Genomic DNA, 17067 nt, shown 5'->3' with positions numbered 1-17067 from the left:
CCGTTCATTTCTATATTTAAAAAAAAGTTGGAGGAGAAACTAATTATCGCTGTAGCAAATCACCCGGTTTTGTATGACCAGACCCTCTTCACCTACCGGGATACAAACCGGAGGAACCAGGCATGGAGGGAGGTGGCAGAGACAGTGGGGAAACTGGTAGGGTTTCGCCTGTTTGGGGAGTTTATATATATATTGCTCCCATAAAATCCCCGGGGGTTTTTGCTTTGTATGTCGGGGGCGGGAGATTCATGTGATTGGTTGTTGGTCGCATTGCTCGAATAAAATCCCCAAGCTTCAGACACGCCCAGCTCCAAGCTTTTTTTTAAGCTGTAGTGTGGACGCTCCGTAACAACTGATGGAGCCCCGGCTATGAGAGGTCGCCACAACGGTTTTATCGCAAATTGTAAGTCAGATCCATATTTCCCACGTTTCCTGAGTTACCATTGCATCATTCACCAAGAAGCACTTTGTGCCAAAGTTATGGACTTCAATCACGTCATGAAACCTGTGATAAAAATAATAAACTCTATCCGCGCGAAGGCAAAACAACACAGGAGCTTCAAAGTTTTTCTTGAGGAACTGTCAGCTGAATATGGAGATCTCCTTCTCCATGCTGAGGCGAGGTGGTTGAGTAGAGGGAAAATCCTACAGCGCTTCCTCTCCTTGCTGAATGAGGTAAAGCTCTTCATGGAAGAGAGAGGGGAGGACACCTCCATCTTATCTGATGCTGGTTGGGTACTTGACCTGGCCTTTTTGACTGATCTGACAGGACAATTAAACCAGCTTAACCTCCAGCTACAAGGCAATGGCAAAACAGTATGTGACATGATTAGTGCTGTAAAGGCCTTTAAAGCAAATCTGTGTCTATATCTCCAGCAAGTAAAGGGAAAGAAATTGCATAATTTCCCCTCTGTTCAAAAAGTACTGCAGGAGAATAAAGCTGCTGCTGGCTTTCTTGACTTATCCAAGTCCTGTGACTGCTTAACTAAGCTTGGGCAGGAATGTGAGGACAGGTTTCTTGACTTTAAGCAGCTTGAGCCCTGTGCACGTTTCCTTGCTAACCCATTCAACATCGTGGATGTTACTGACATGTCTGAGCAACTGGCCAGCCTTTTCAGTCTCAGTGCTTCAGAGTTGGAGATGGAGATGATCAATCTCCAAAATGACATTCGGCTGAAAGCACATCAGATGGACGAAGATTTCTGGAAGCTATTGGACCCAGAGACATTCAAAAACATTCAAACTGCTGCCCTGAAACTGTCCTGCTTATTTGGGTCAACATATCGCTGTGCATCAGCATTCTCTGATATGAACTTTATCAAATCCAAATTCAGGACAAGACTTGCTGACGAACACCTCAATGACTCGATCAGAGTGAATGTGTCAGGACACCCTCCCCAGTACAGTGCTCTGGAGGATGCTCTGCAGTGCCAGGTGTCACACTAGCTGTGTCAGGACACACTCCCCAGTACAGTGCTCTGGAGGATGCTCTGCAGTGCCAGGTGTCACACTAGCTGTGTCAGGACACACTCCCCAGTACAGTGCTCTGGTGGATGCTATGCACTGCCAGCTGTCACACTAGCTGAGTCAGGAGAAAGACAACAATGCAGTGACAGACTGAATGTTTGAAGACATATGTTTGCTTGATGCAAGTTGAGAAAAGCACAAGCCATATTCCCCTTTTACATGTGAAACTAATTTGTGAAATGCTTGAAATAATTTAAACTATAGAGCTAGAAATGTTATTATTACAATTAGGAACGTTGCACTCTTATCTGTAAAACTGTTTACTGTAGTTATTGATGTTAAAGCAGAACTCAGTATTGCATGGTGATTATTTGTCTTTTTTGCTCTTCATGAGAAAGTCAAGTTTATTCATGTTAATGTTAATGTTTCTGCTCTGGAGTCACGAATGTGATATGTGCACTGAAATCTATATAAATCAAGTTTTATTTATATAGCACATTTATAAACGATTTTTGGTCGAGCCAAAGTGCTGTACATATAATAAAATTAGCCTACAGTAGAGACACTTTACTATATAAAATAACATGAGTAGCTCTTGGCCACTTTCTTTTTTCAAAAGTAGCTCCTGGTTAGAAAAAGGTTGGAGACCCCTGATCTAGGGAGTCTGAACAGCTCCTGCCACTGAGGTACTTCCGGGTCATTTCACTCCGTCAAAAGCCATCACAGATCCAACTGGTGGAAAATGTAAACCATTGAAACTTGTTTCAACACAATTCACCACACGGATGTTATGAGTGGAAAACACCTTCACTACGTCATCATGGGGATTTTCTCTGGACAGATGACCTGGATAGGAACCAGAATGGATCCCTCACAGACCAGTGCCCTATCAAGGGTGGGGGGGGGGGTTATAAGTGGCTGGATCTGTACAGATGAGTGCAATTCCACATACAGTAATAGCATAAGGTTTATGAAAAAGCTTAAAGCTTGCAGTGACCCTGTCAACTTTTTTCTTTAGTTCCACCATGAGACCAAAATAGTTCTCTTGAAAACAAGAATCTGATAAACTGCTCAAATTCTTGTGAGCCAGAGGATTAATCCTTTCACTTAGAAATTCCCTGAGCTTCTATTTTCCATTTAAAGCATGTTGGAATTGTTATATATTAATTATATATTTCTAAAACAGAATCCAATACTCCCTTTGATATGAATCTTTCATCAGAGTGGAGGTGAACAGAACTCTGTGATAACAGAATGGAACACTTGTCTAAGATCTCTGATGATCTGAGCTCTGCTCTCTTTTCAGATATTCTTTTTGAAAGCTGAACAAAGACTTGATTATCAGCGACAGTGTCCACGTCTGATTAAAGCTTTGATTCCTGTTATCTGAACTCTCTGTAAAGCCTGTTAGGTTTGATGTTCATAAAAAATACACGTGTTCACTTGATGTCATCACCTCATCATTTCCCCTTTCTCATTTTCAATGTTTCCTCCCATTTCATTCATTCTCTTTCATTTTGTTCCCTTTCTTTGACATTTCATTATTTCCCCTCACAATCCATCATCTGGATCTCACATGAAGATTATCCAAAGAAAACCCTCAAGCTGACAACGTTTTTTTACGTAATAATTCCTCTTCCTCCCCCTCCAAACCTTTTAGATCCCTCACATAAAGATCGGTCCGGAGGAAAACCCAAAGCTGCCGTACCTTCGCTTCGCCTCTGTGACTCTGTACCCGAGTAACGAGGACCTGAGCCTGGCCATCGGGTCCATGCTGCGCTCCTTCGGATACCCCACCACCAGCCTTGTGTGTGCCAAGGCAGAGTGTGAGTCAGTCTATGAAGTGTGTGTGTGTGTGTGTGTGTGTGTGTGTGTGTGGTGTGTGTGTGTGTGTGTGTGTGTGTGTGTGTGTGTGGTTGGTTGTGTGTGTGTGTGTGTGTGTGTGTGTGTGTGTGTGTGTGTGTGTGTGTGGTGTGTGTGTGTGTGTGTGTGTGTGTGTGTGTGTGTGTGTGTGTGTGTGTGTGTGTGTGTGTGGTGTGTGTGTGTGTGTCAGGGACCAGGCAGTAAGGTACAGATGTTGCACCTAATTTCAGACAGTTTAAAATGCGAGGGCCGTGGCCGGCACGGGGTCTGCCCTCGCTCAAAGGAAAACCTCCAGCTTGATTTGAGACCGCCCCCTTGATAAATACATGTAATTATAATGAAGCCAGCTGCAATGGATCATTGATCCACCAGGGGGTGCAGTGGGGTTCCACACTGGAGCTCATGTGAAATAAACTCTGATACAGTACGGTAGATTTATGTCTAGTACTACTGTATAGCGGATCTTTGTTAAGATCCATATGTCACGGATAGGATCATACACTGTGCTAAATAAGAGACATGTAATCATTTACAAAACATCACCATGTTTTTATTTAACAAAATAATGTTGTTTAGTCCACAACTACTGTACAAAAAACATCAGGAAGCCCGCCGGCTCCAAAAATGAACGGGAGGAAATGCTCTCGATTTTTTATTCAAATGTAATCATCATCTTCACCACGATCATTTATGTGTATGTTCGCCGAATTGATATGAAATCACTGACAAATATGAATATACTGTAGTCAACTTCATTAAAACGTTATTAACGTGCCTAAACTCAGTAATTCACGAAAACATTTTATATTTTAATGGAGCCTCGTCAGGCAGATCAGGGTCCCGACGCGTAGCGGAGGGATCTTGATCTGCATGAAGGGTGTTATTTTCCCCATAATGACAAGTCGCTGCAAATTATCCCGCTTATTACATGGCCACATTCTCAACAAAGTAACGACATGACTCCCAATATTAATTGAAATGCTTTTATGGATTTAGAAAATGTTTTTATTGATTTAAAAAAATAGTTGTATGCAGGGGCGTCGCCTTGACCTGAAAACATTCGGGGCTTAGCCCACAGTGGCCACGGCGCTACAGTGGACTTTTCTACTGCAACACTCTCCACACGCACACACAGTAAACCCGCGACAATAAAGGCTCGATAATCAGCTCATGGCATATAGGCAGGGGTAAAGTGCTATTTGTTATGAGTGGGGGGTGGACCTCACCTCCTCTAGGGGGGTCCGGGGGGATGCTCCCCCGGGAAGAGTTTTTTTAAATATTGAAGTTGAAAGCATCAATCTGGTGCACTTTGAGAGCAACATTAAGAGATCTATGGATACATCTCTCAACATCCATATGAAACAGAACTGTAAGTAGATGTTCTTTTTGTTTATGGATATTTTTCAAATCACTCCCCTTTTAAACTATATTCTTGTTTTACTGCCATATAGACTATAATGATCATATGAAGGTGTGCCACGGAAATAATCTTTTGAATAATTTGTGACCAAACCGTTTGAGACCCACTGAGATAACGACGCATTCACACCAGCCTTTTATAGTCCGGTTGAATCTAACCCTGGTGCGTTTAGCCGCGGTTCATTTGGGTCAGTGTGAACGCAGTCCAAGACCTCTGAAGTGAACTAAACAACCGGACTCTGGTCCGCTAAAATAGGTGGTCTCTGAGCGCTTGCTTGCGAACTCTGGAGCGGTTCATTGCTGGTGTGAACGCAGTCCACACCAAAACATAGGAAGCGTAGTTACGTGTCACAAGAACGCGGATGTCTTAAAAAATCTTTAGCGAAAGAGTCTTTCAAGACATCCGCGGTTGTTAATGTAAAGAGTGAAGCAGAATTAAGTGTTGAACATTGTCAAGTAAAAATGCTCCGTCAACTACATAAAAGTAAGAACACCTGTCGTCGGTGAAACGCCCCTCCTGACTGCAGAACGTCTCTCATTATGTTATGTTTTTTAACGGACGTTGTCTGATTATATAATCATATGCGTGGGCCGCTAGTGTCTGTTGATCTCCAGATTAACAGCAGCATGAGAATAACCTGCCGAAAGTGCCGATGCTCCATGGCGGAGGCTCTGGTAGAAATTGCCGGGATTTGCGTTTTTACCCCCTTAATGTCTGACCAATGGTTGAACAGCATTTCCGTGCACATGACTTGTGTTTAAAGTTTATAGTTTGAGTTTTGCCCGTGTGAAACCGAACCTTCTGAAAAATGAAACAATGTAACAAACTGTGGTCTGGTGCGCAGCAGAGATGCGGACTATTACGGCCCGTCCACACAGCGGCGTGCGTTGACGCTTGGCGGTGAATCTCCCGCCCCCGACATACAAAGCAATAGCAATGTTAAAACGAAGTAAACTGGATATAAAATCCGCAAACAGGCGAAAACCTACCAGTTCCACCCACTGTCTCTGCCACCTTCCTCCAAGCCTCGCTCCTCCGGTTTGTATCCCGGTAGATGAACAGAGACTGATCAAACAGCACCGGGTGATTCACTACCGCTATAATGAATTTTCCCTCCATTTTGTTGAATATGAGGAAATGACCTGCGTAGTCTCTCCCAGCATACACGCGGTTTGATTGGCTTGCGCTTGTACTGGCAGATTTGCATAAACGGGATTTCATTGGCTGACGCCTCCGTCGAGGCGTCAAAAGTTGAACATTGCTGAACTTTTGAAGCCAGCAACGCCAGCAACGCTCCACGTCGCTTCCCAACATGCAGTTCGGCTAAAAGTGACGTCACCCCATTCAAAGTGAATGGGCAGAAGCGTTGGAAGCTTCAACGCACGCCGCTGTGTGGACGGGCCGTTAGGTGTGAATGCAAGACTAAAGTGAACTATCTAAACACTCAGAGAGTCCTTTAGCTCACCTGAGCCTCTCAGTCTGATAGGAGAGGACCCTCCTCCAGCTTGTTGTGGAACAAACAGCTCCTTATGTCCGTTAGTGCAGCTAGCTAACCAGATGCTAACAACACGGTCCCTGCTGGCACCGGTCCCTCTCTCTCCCTCTCTCTCTCTCCCTCTCTCTCTCTCTCTCTCCCTCTCTCTCGATCACACTAAATGCGCTATTGCCACACACACACAGAGCCGAGCTTGAATGACACAAGCACACATTTATTTCCATGCAACTCTCTGATTGGTCTGGTGTCATGCCTCTGTTGCATTCACTGAACACGGGAAATTACAGTCGTGGCGGCGCTAGGGGGTGGCTACTTGGGTCTTTTTTTTTAAAAGGTCTCGGCAGTAATGTGCAGTACCGGAGTTCACCAGAGAGGCAGCCGCTGCGGGACATTAGCCCGTTTACTGCGTAGCCTGCCCTGAAGAAGAAGTGATCCTTCCTAGTGCCTGACAAGTTTTAAGCTAATAGCCTATACAGTTATCAATATTAGAACATTATTGTCATCGAAGCAGGCGCCACAAGCTGCAGCAGCAGCACTATCAGCAGCTGACAACAATGTCATCACCAGCAGTGAAGAAATGGATGATGTTTCAGGTTTGTGAATCTAATGGTGATATCTGCGCTCTGGCTGTAAAAAAGAGTGATGTAACGTTAATGTTATAGCTAGTAAACATGGAGTAATGACACTAAGTATACCCTTGTATGTTAGTATGTATACAGAACATGACTAAAAAGTATCCTAAGATGTAACGTTAACCCTTCATACCTCAGTCTACTTTTAAGACACTAAAATTGAGAGCCGCAGTGACGCGTCCTAAAACCCGGAAGTAAACTCCTTCCGGTTCCTTCGCCAAAAACGCAATGCAATTTCTCCATAGGATTTTGGAAAATAGCTCGAAATGAGGTCTGTGGTTGAGACACATTTAAGAGACGGATCACATTTTGTTCAGCCAGATAATCTCCACATGTCTACCCTACTTTTATAATTTTCGAATCATAAATCTAGCCGCAAGAAGCAAAATGCTAACGTTATGCTATAAAGGTACAGCAGGGTCGCTGCTTCAACGTCACGCCAACTTAAGATCCATATTCAAACATACAGATTCTAAATGGTACGAGTTGAAGTGTTTGTTTGAACACTCTGCAGGAGGCAGGGACTTGCTTTCAAGCAGAACAGGGCAAACAAACTTAGCGGGAGTGTTTTACGTGTTCGGTGTAATGACGTACAACGACCTCTGTAGTCCTATTCAGCCACTTGTAACAACCATCGTTTTTCAGACACGTAAACTCTTCAAAAATCACCAGTGGGGTCACTGCTGATGGATTTCATGTCGTAGAACAAAACGTGATCAGTCTCTTCAATTCGTGTCAAACACAGACCTTATTTCGAGATATTTTCCAAAACCCTATGGAGAAAATACATTGCTTTTTGTCGAAGGAACCGGACGTGGTAAAAATGCTAACTTACTTCTGGGGTTTAGGGGTTTACTGCCGTTCTCTATAACGTATTCCAATTTGTATTTTGTTTTCGCGCGTGGAATTATACCGGCTCTTGTTTCAGTACACATAACAACGGAACTGACAGGCAACCCTCTGAATCAGACTCCGATTGGCTGTGACTGCATCCACTCAGTGTGTCCGATTCAGAAACGTGACTCTTACACTCTTTACGTCACAAACAAAGATAGTGGATGAGAATAGATCTATAAAACGATAAGCAATGCGCCAGAATCAAGGTGAGACTATCCGCATCCTTTAAAACTCTACGCACATTCGTTTCACCGAAATAAGTAAACGACTGTATTTGAGTGAGTTAAGGCATTAGTTTGCTTCATTAAATGAATAAGTGTTCTCCAGTGCCTTCTGTCCGCTTTGAGGTATTATTAAGGTAGGGTTAATGTTGCTCTCAAAGTGCACCAGATTGATTCTAAAGCCCCGAATGCCCAGTCCAGGCGACGCCACTGGTTGTATGTATTGATTTCAATTGACATGCATCCACTAAGAAAAATAGTCCGTTGTTACCATTTTTTAAACAGTCTGAATAAAACTGCAGCTCTCAGCTGTGTGTTTACACACCTATAATGGCCCATCAGCCACAGCTCCCCCCCCCCCACTGTAGGTTACAGTTAGTGAAGTAACACTTTTTTTTTGTGAGTCACAACCTGGCTGTTTCATGCTAACATAGAGCTCCAAATGTTACTGTTTCCACTCGGACTTCAATACAGCTACACCATTGTTTGGTTTCCATGGTAGCGCGTCTCTTTAGTAGAGCACGCAACTGAAAGTCTGAGAGGGTGAGGATTGTTCACAGAAAATAGAACAAGAATCAACAACGCCACCCTCTGCTCACCCCTTTCCTGTAAAATACAGGTCCAGCCAGGCAAAACAGTGCACTTCTCTTTCCCGCACTACTGTGACAGACCATGGGGCTGGGTCAGCCACTAACATATTCATATTTCTCTTCTCAAAAAGAGAAATATGAAGAGGTGAACACAGAACACACACACAGAGGTGAACACAGAACACACATGCAGAGGTGAACACAAGACAACATTAGCACGACCAGTAATCCTACAAGCTGTCATCACTACCCTCCTGACTGTTCTCCTCACTGTCTTCCTCTCTGTCAGACATGGTAGCTGATGATGTAGGCCTACTACTTCCTCTCTGGTTGAGTCTGCGATTAGCTGTCAACAGCTGGGTTTGGGTTGAAAGTCTCTGTTGCAAATAAGTATGTGAACATAACCAATGACCTACCATAGCCAATAACAAATTAATGTAATTTATTTTATTTTTGTTGTTCATTCATATTTTACCTTAACATTTATTTATTTATGCTTTTTTTTTATCTCTCCAGTTTTAAAGGATGTTTTTGGATACTGTCCAGTATACATTGGAATGATTTCAAACCTGTTCATCCCAATAATTATAAAGGAGTGCCTTGGAAATATGTGTTTAGATAAATTGTCCTTTACCTCACTGAGCTGTAGTCATCAGCCTCTCAGTCTGACTGGAGAGGACTCTCCCTCCACATTATTGTAGAAACATCTTCTTCTTATATCCGTTAGAGCAGCTAGCACCAGATGCTAATAACAACAGCGCTGGTACCGGTGCACCCTCCCTCGCTCACTCGCACTTTGGCTGTGAGCTGCGGGCGCCTGATAAGCCAACATCCCCCATTTTCATCACTTACAGCGCCCATCGTACAGGGCGAATGAAAAGTGTAACCGGGGTGAAAAGGGTGTTACATTTACTTAATTATGAATGTTGTTACATCAACGCCGAAAATTAGGATGAGCCCCAATGGTCAAACAATTTTTGTTCCCTCCCAGAACTGTCAGCGCAGCACCGCCACAGATCTGACGCCCTAGGCGAACATTTCTAACGCCAGTGCTACGGGCCGGCCCTGGGTTAATATGCAACTCGCAAATATCTTTCTCTCTCTCTTCTCTCTTCTCTCTCCTCTCCCTCTCTCTTCTCTCAATGTTGGTACGCAAATGCGCCTTTTTTCAAATGACCCGGTGCTCTTTTTTCATGCGCACCTCAGCACCAGTTATGTGCAGCCCTGACCATACCGTTCACCAGCCCCCACCCCCCTATGCTTATGTATGTTGCAAACTCTTTGTTTAAAACTAATTGGCCATCGGAATGTGTGTGTCCCAACCCCCCCCTGTGATCTCTCTTCTCCAGCAGTCTGTAGGTTTGTGTTCGCATATGTATGCTGTCGCAGTTCCTGTTGTTTCTATCGCGCATTGCCGGTATGAAAGGGTCTGTGCCGGATATATCAAACATTTAATAAAAGTGAAAAACAATGAACAAGACTTAACGTATTAATAATAATTAATTATATTTATTCCGTTAGGATGTACGATTTTTAACTTTGTTTAGAGCAGTGATCTTCTCTTCCTCTGCAGCAGAGAGCTAAGCGCTGTCAGACCGGACCTAACCCTAACCCTGAAAAGTATTATCATCTGAAATTAATCATTATGTTATTAGTATTAAATACAGTATTTTTACAACTTGTATTAATCAATCAATCAATCAATCAATCAATCAATCAATCAATCAATCAATCAATCAATCAATGTTTATATAGCCAAATATCACAACTGTTACATTTGTCTCAGAGGACTTCACAGTGTGTACAGAATATCAGTATGACAATACGACACCCTCTGTCCTTAGACCCTCACATCGTACAAGGAAAAACTTCCGGAGAAAACCCACAGTTTAAAGGGAACATGGGAGAAACCTCAGGGAGAGCAACAGAGGAGGGATCCCTCTTCCAGGACGGACAGACGTGCAATAGATGCCATGTGTAAATTGAAGAGATAATACATTTGCAACATAGGTAGTCCAAATGTTTGGAAATGCATGTGTGTATAATAGGAAGATGAATCCACGAGGATATCCATCCAGGACCGATGATCCAGGACCACAGCCACGACTCAAGATCCATGGCTCGCGATCCAGGACACAGGACTGCAGGATCATCCATGTCTCTGGATCCCGGCGTATATAGACACCAAAAAGAAAGACTTTTGGGGAAGCTGGGTTAATCGGAACATGAGAGTACACGGGTATAGACAGAGAGAAGGAAGAAGGAAGATGTCCCCCGACAAACTAAGCCTATATCAGCAAAACTATAGGGCTGAATCTAATCAGCCCTAACTATAAGCTTTATCAAAAAGGAAGGTCTTAAGCGCACTCTTAAAAACGGATAGGGTGTCTGCCGCCCGAACACAAACTGGAAGCTGATTCCACAAATGTGGAGCTTGATAAGAAAAGGCTCTGGCTCCCATTGTACTTTTAGAGACTCTAGGAACAACCAACAACCCTGCATTCTTGGAACGCAATGCCCTAGTAGGACAGTAGGGTATAATGAGTTCTTTAAGGTAAGATGGCGCCTGCCCATTAAGGGCTTTGTAGGCGAGAAGAAGAATTTTAAATTCTATCCTGTGTTCTATAGTGAGCCAGTGTAAGGCAACCAGAACAGGAGTAATGTGGTCTCTTTTCCTAACTCTGGTTAGTACACGAGCTGCAGCATTTTGAATCAGCTGACTGTCAGCTTGACTGACTTCTTGATACACCCTGATAATAAAGATTTAGAAATACTCCAATTATTGATGCATAAATGTGTTCATCCATTCAATGTGGCATCTGCTATAATGGGGTTAATGTATGATATTACTTAATAATACAATACATTATAATATATGATATGATAATTACATTTTAATTGTATTAATTTCTTATTTAATAAAAACTTATCAAACATGTAATTAAAGAATGGTGATATACACAGTGATAGATGTTAAGGACTAACGTTAATAATAAATAGCCTAGTATTTATCCATATTCATAATAATATTTATAAAACCATTTTTCATGTAAAAGGTTCATATAATAAAAACACAACACTGTCATTGCAAGTGACACTCAGTTGACCTTTACTGTATGTTCAACTGCTAAATTCGTTTCTGATAAAAAAGGGCCTGTACCTAATTACCTTAACCTGTTAAGCCCGAGAGACCCCGGTACCAGGGCCCTCCTGCAATATCTTGCAGATAACAATGTCTGAGGGCATGTTCATTTAGTAAACTATGAATGTTTTATATCCATGTAACGGGAAGAAACTCATCTAACTGATCATTTTAATTTTTTTTTTTTTAAAAACCCCACAATGCTAACGCTGAGCCTCTGAATTAGCAACGAGCGAAAAATGCTAACAAATGACTGCACCGAAATTCACTCACAAAACCTTATTATTTATCTTTGGTGCACATCTCAACCCATTGTTTCACATCGTTAGGGGACACAGAATCGAGGGGTACCCTTCATTATCACTCAATTATACGAATTATCGGAGATAATAACAAGAACAGATATCAAAACATATGGCGCTAGGTAGCTAAAAACGCTAACATGGCTCACCTGTGTGGTAGTCTGGTCAAAAGTGGTCTTCAATGGCATTAAAACGATGAAAACGCTGCTGAAGTTAATCCATAGTTTAATCCAATGTGTCTGTGTCCCTTTGAAATGATTTCTGATCATCCATGAGCAATAAACCTGCTTTTTCCGTTTCCAGATGTCAAAGCTAGAGCGATAGCTCTATAGCTTCACTCTCATGCAAAACTGCGTCCGCGAAGCCCCCACCATTTTGTTTTACCATGTGTGTGAGTGGGGAGATTCCCCTTCGATTCTATCGGCTCTAACGGTCAGAAAGAGATGTCAATCACCAAAATCTACCAATGGGTTCCAGAGAAACGGTAAAACCCCCATTTCCACCCAAATCACCTCAGAGGTGGAGTTTTTTTTGCTAAACCTCTCTAAAAAGGTAAAATGTCACTTGTTTTGCATCAATCTTGTTACAGGGTACTTATTATATGTTGTACTTTGGATTCCTAAAGCTTTTAGTCTACCTTACCATCATCCAAGGGTAGTTTTCACTACAAGTACAAAATAATCTTTGGACGGACACTATCATTTACAGTTTTTTACTATGTTCAATCTGAATTTTCTTTAAAATAAAAACATCTATATTGATTCTGACTTTTCTACATCCAACTCTCAGGTTTATCATTACTTTGAGAAAAAGGATTATTAATGTTCCCCTTTTAGAAGTGTAGTTATGGTCATTTGTTCTGGGAATGTCATTTTCGAGCCTGAGACCTGAAAAACAGGCTCAGTGCTTCACAGGTTAACTGGTTTTTTAATGCAGTTTGCTTTTCTTAATGGTTACAATATTGCTATGAGTTATATCTGAAGCAACTTATGTTTATGAAGATGTGTAGTTAATTCCACCCTTCAATGTAGCATAAATGTGAACTCTCATTACAGGAACAATACCGGAAACAGACGTAGGAAAGATCCTCAGCTCGGTGATTGGATGTTTTAGCCGCAATGCACGTTGGGATATGGTGTTTATGCGATGTGAAATCCGAAAACATTTAAAAAAAGAAAAATAAAATAAATACTTTATTCCGAGTGTTCTTGCTTTTCTCTTTGGAAGTCAGCACATAACGGCATTGTAATACACGGTTCGGCTGCATTAAATATTACACATCTGCCGTAGTTCTTTATTTATAGAGCCCTGAGGAGAAGACTTCTGGACAAACATGAGGAACTGCCGCCAACACTGAATACTTGACGTGGATCATAAATATATCAGCAATTATACAACATCTTCCATTTATCTTCACACAATACATCTCCTTACAGTGTCAACACTAATTCGGCTGACTTTTATATTTGATCCAATTGGTAGATAGGCTGTATTTACACCATAACAGTGCACAGCTGATAGACAGGGACTCGTCGTTTTTAAATTTTCTTTGAATATGAGAATGTAAATACTGAGTTGAGAGAATAGTCAGGGGTTTTGAGTGATGGGAGACACATCTATGGAATCACAATTTCAATAGCTTACCGTTAAATGACGGACATACCTTTCTGTCTGCAAATCAGATATTAATGTGTAGAAGTAAAACTGTCATGTGAAATAATATAGCAATATCCTTTAAAATTATGTGAAAACATGAATAAAACTACACATCTTCAGATGTTATACATACATAAGTGTCCAACACTAATAATACAAAGTTATTATGGCATTGTATGCTGTGTGTATTTATTTCACAATAAAGTTAATAGTAATATTATGTTTGATATTATGTTTTATTAACTAGACCACATTCTGATTAATGATGTGAAATATAAACAACCCTTAAATCAGACTTTAGTTACACCTGAGTCATATTCAGGTGTAACATATTGCACATTTCTTATACTATCTACATACATCTTATAAGATTATAATACATATGTATAATATCAGTTAAAATAAGCGCTTCAACATAGTTAACATTGCAGGAAAGCAATATATTAGTACTTTGTCAGGCTTAATATTTATCTGTAGATACCCCCAAAGCTTTTCTCTTATTCAAAAGAAGACCTTAACCTAAAGTATTCTTTAATTTTTAAATAAAGCCTTATTAGTTTGTCTGTTTTGCACATCCTCCAATTAATATATGTGGATGTCCTGCACTGTTTTATTGTAGCGATCACTACAGTATCTTCTTGATTTTTTATATTCTATATTTCTATCATTGACCTTCTACATCTTAAATATGTTGTTAGAATCTTTTTTAAATGAAATCCTTCCGCCATTACTGAGAGAAGCCTTGATTACATTGTTACCAAAACCAGGGAAACGCTGCAATAGATGCAAAACCTAAGAACAATAAGCCTTCTTAACTCGGACGTAAAGTTGTTATGTAAAATCCTTGCGAAAAGGCTGGAAGGCCTGCTCCCAAGGATAATTAAGGAAGATCAGAATGGGTTTATTAAGGGGGCGCCAAGGGTTTCATAATGTCAGGAGGTTACTGAACATTCTGCATCGTCAAAAGGAAATGCCAGATACTGCTCTCTTGTCTTTAGATGGGGAGAAGGCATTCAATAGGGTCGAATGACCATGGTAACAATGTTTGTAAATGGGTAAATTGTTGTACACTGACCCCGTGGCAGAAATACTATAGAAATAATACAACCTCCAAACCAATTAAGATCCACAAGGATGGCGTCAGGGGTGTCCTCTATCACCACTTCTGTTTATAATTATTCTTGGAGAGATCAATTCCAGTATTATTAGTTCAGTCAGACAACTCACGTGTTTCTTATATGTTTATAATTATAATACATTTAGAAAGAACATTGAGTGATGATTAGATAACTATCCCCCGAGCCTACAGGTGGAAGCTGGGGTGGTGGGGGTGCACAGCAGCAACATGAACGCAGCAGCGATGTGAACACAGCAGCAGCATTAGCGAGGCAGAGGCAGGCAGACCTGGCAGCTTAAATAGAGCGGCACGTTTAGGAAACTGTGATTGGTTGGTTGATAGAGAGACGAGGCGCGTCACGTGTTAATGTATCATTGGTGCTCCAGTTGACTGCCTGAACTAGCTCGCAGGCTTCGCCCCATAAGTGATAGAAACATTTGGTGAATTTTCTGGTTACAAAATTAATCATTCAAAATCTTCCATATCGTTATTAAACTCCAATGAGAGAAGTAGTCCGACTGCACCAGTCTCCCAGTTTAAAGTTGCAGAGCATTTTACATATTTGGTGCCCAATATAACAGATGTGGTGCAGTGGCAGCTGGTGGAAAACATTTTTGGTGGGGCTGTTATATATATATAGTGAATAAATTAGGACTTCTGGTGATGTAATGGCGCGTTTCCAGTGCAGCGCGGAGCTCGCTTTAATGCTGCGTTCAGACCGGACGCGATGCGAATATTCGCTTCGCTCTAAACGCTCCTTTCGCATCGCTCTAGTCGCTCGAGTTTCACCGCGGCTGCCAGCTGTGTTTATTCGCATCATTCAAACAAGACGCGCTGGCTCGGGAGCTACAACTACAACAAAATTAACATATTTTATCGTGATTAAATTGTAATACACGTTTCTAAATGATGCCGACGTAACAACATACTGATACCGGTTAGTAAAAACCATGAATTAATGCTTTGACAAGTCTGCAGACAGACGGCAGGCCTTTTAGAATGCTTGTTTTCTGAATGGAGCTTGGCTAAGCTAACGTTGTATATGCTCCGACCGTCCACACTCACAACAACGGCCTATACAGACATAAATAAACTAGCGACTGTATTCTCCATGACACAGACAGTCTGTGGTTTGTACTTGTTTAACTTTTGTCTAGTTTCTGAACAGATCGTATCTGTCCCCGGCTGTTTGAAGAGCAAGCATGGGAAACAAAATATAGCATTTACCTGTTTGCATCCAGCTAGCCATGCCTTTCTGGTGTACCAGCTACTTGAGAAGCCTCTTTGATACTATTTGTCTTTTTCACGAGCTTGCTGTGATATATACAAATCGGGTTGGTCCGGTCCAAGGTCTTTAAGTATCAATTTATCTCCCAAACTTCTCCTTTCGAAAGGATTGGAGAGTAGCTCTTGCACGGAATTGGGTGCGGACCGAGGTCCGGCGACTCCACCTGCACACCATTCTCATCCAACTTCTGCGTCACCTTGGTCACTCACGAGTCTAAAAAACAACTCACGTCAACGCACGTAGCAACGTGGGCGCCGACGTGAGCGCCCTTGTGACCAAAATATTTGACTGCGCGATTGGCTGAAATTATGTTTCGGCGGCACAGTTTACTATTGAGACTTTTGCAACGTGCTGGTTGCTGCTGTTTGGCTCGGGGGCTCCGCCCGGTAATGATAAACTAATGCCATGGGCAAGGCCAGGCAGGAAACATGTGACTTATCAGTAACTTTAGACATCGTAACACAATTTTAAACGAGAATTTATTGTAGATTATACATTTTACTGATACCAATTGTATGATAGATGACCTTGTTCATTAAAAATAAAAATAAAAATATATATATATTTTTTTAATATTTTTTTTTTATTTAATATTTTTTTTGTTTTTGTATGTGGGAAGAGGTGGGGGGCCGCCACTGATGTGGTGAATTCTAATTACGATATTATGGAATCAATTACAAGCACAATTGATAGATGGAAGCCTACTAAAAATGAACATACTCCCCAAGTTGCTGGTATCTATTCCAAAACATCCCCCTGCCTCCTCCTCCAAACTTATTTTCAAAGTTAAGGAAATTATTTTTGAATTTTCTGTGGAACGACAAACGAGCCCGCCCTCATATATGCCCTATGGGGGCCCTGTGTGTCCTAATCCTCTCTGGTACTACTGGGCAACTCAGTTTAGGACTATTATGTTTTATTTTACAAACGACAACCCCCCTGACTCGTAGGGCTGTACCCGAATATCCGAATATTCG

At 41.6% G+C, this 17067-nt stretch overlaps 1 protein-coding gene across 1 annotated transcript in view; it reads left to right on the top strand.

Annotated features, from left to right (window-relative positions):
- The window catches only part of LOC117454804 (glutamate receptor ionotropic, kainate 5-like), a 403890-nt gene that overhangs the window by 219691 nt on the left and 167132 nt on the right, over positions 1 to 17067 (top strand). The window contains exon 5 of the mRNA XM_034094000.1: positions 3128 to 3293. Coding sequence (XP_033949891.1) covers positions 3128 to 3293 — 166 coding nt within the window. The remainder of the gene's footprint in view (positions 1 to 3127; positions 3294 to 17067) is intronic.

Source organism: Pseudochaenichthys georgianus, chromosome 11 (assembly GCF_902827115.2).
Source record: "Pseudochaenichthys georgianus chromosome 11, fPseGeo1.2, whole genome shotgun sequence".
NCBI classification, from domain to species: Eukaryota; Metazoa; Chordata; class Actinopteri; order Perciformes; family Channichthyidae; genus Pseudochaenichthys; species Pseudochaenichthys georgianus.
The sequence above is the reverse complement of the archived record's forward strand: the minus strand, read 5'-3'. Positions and strand labels throughout refer to the sequence as shown.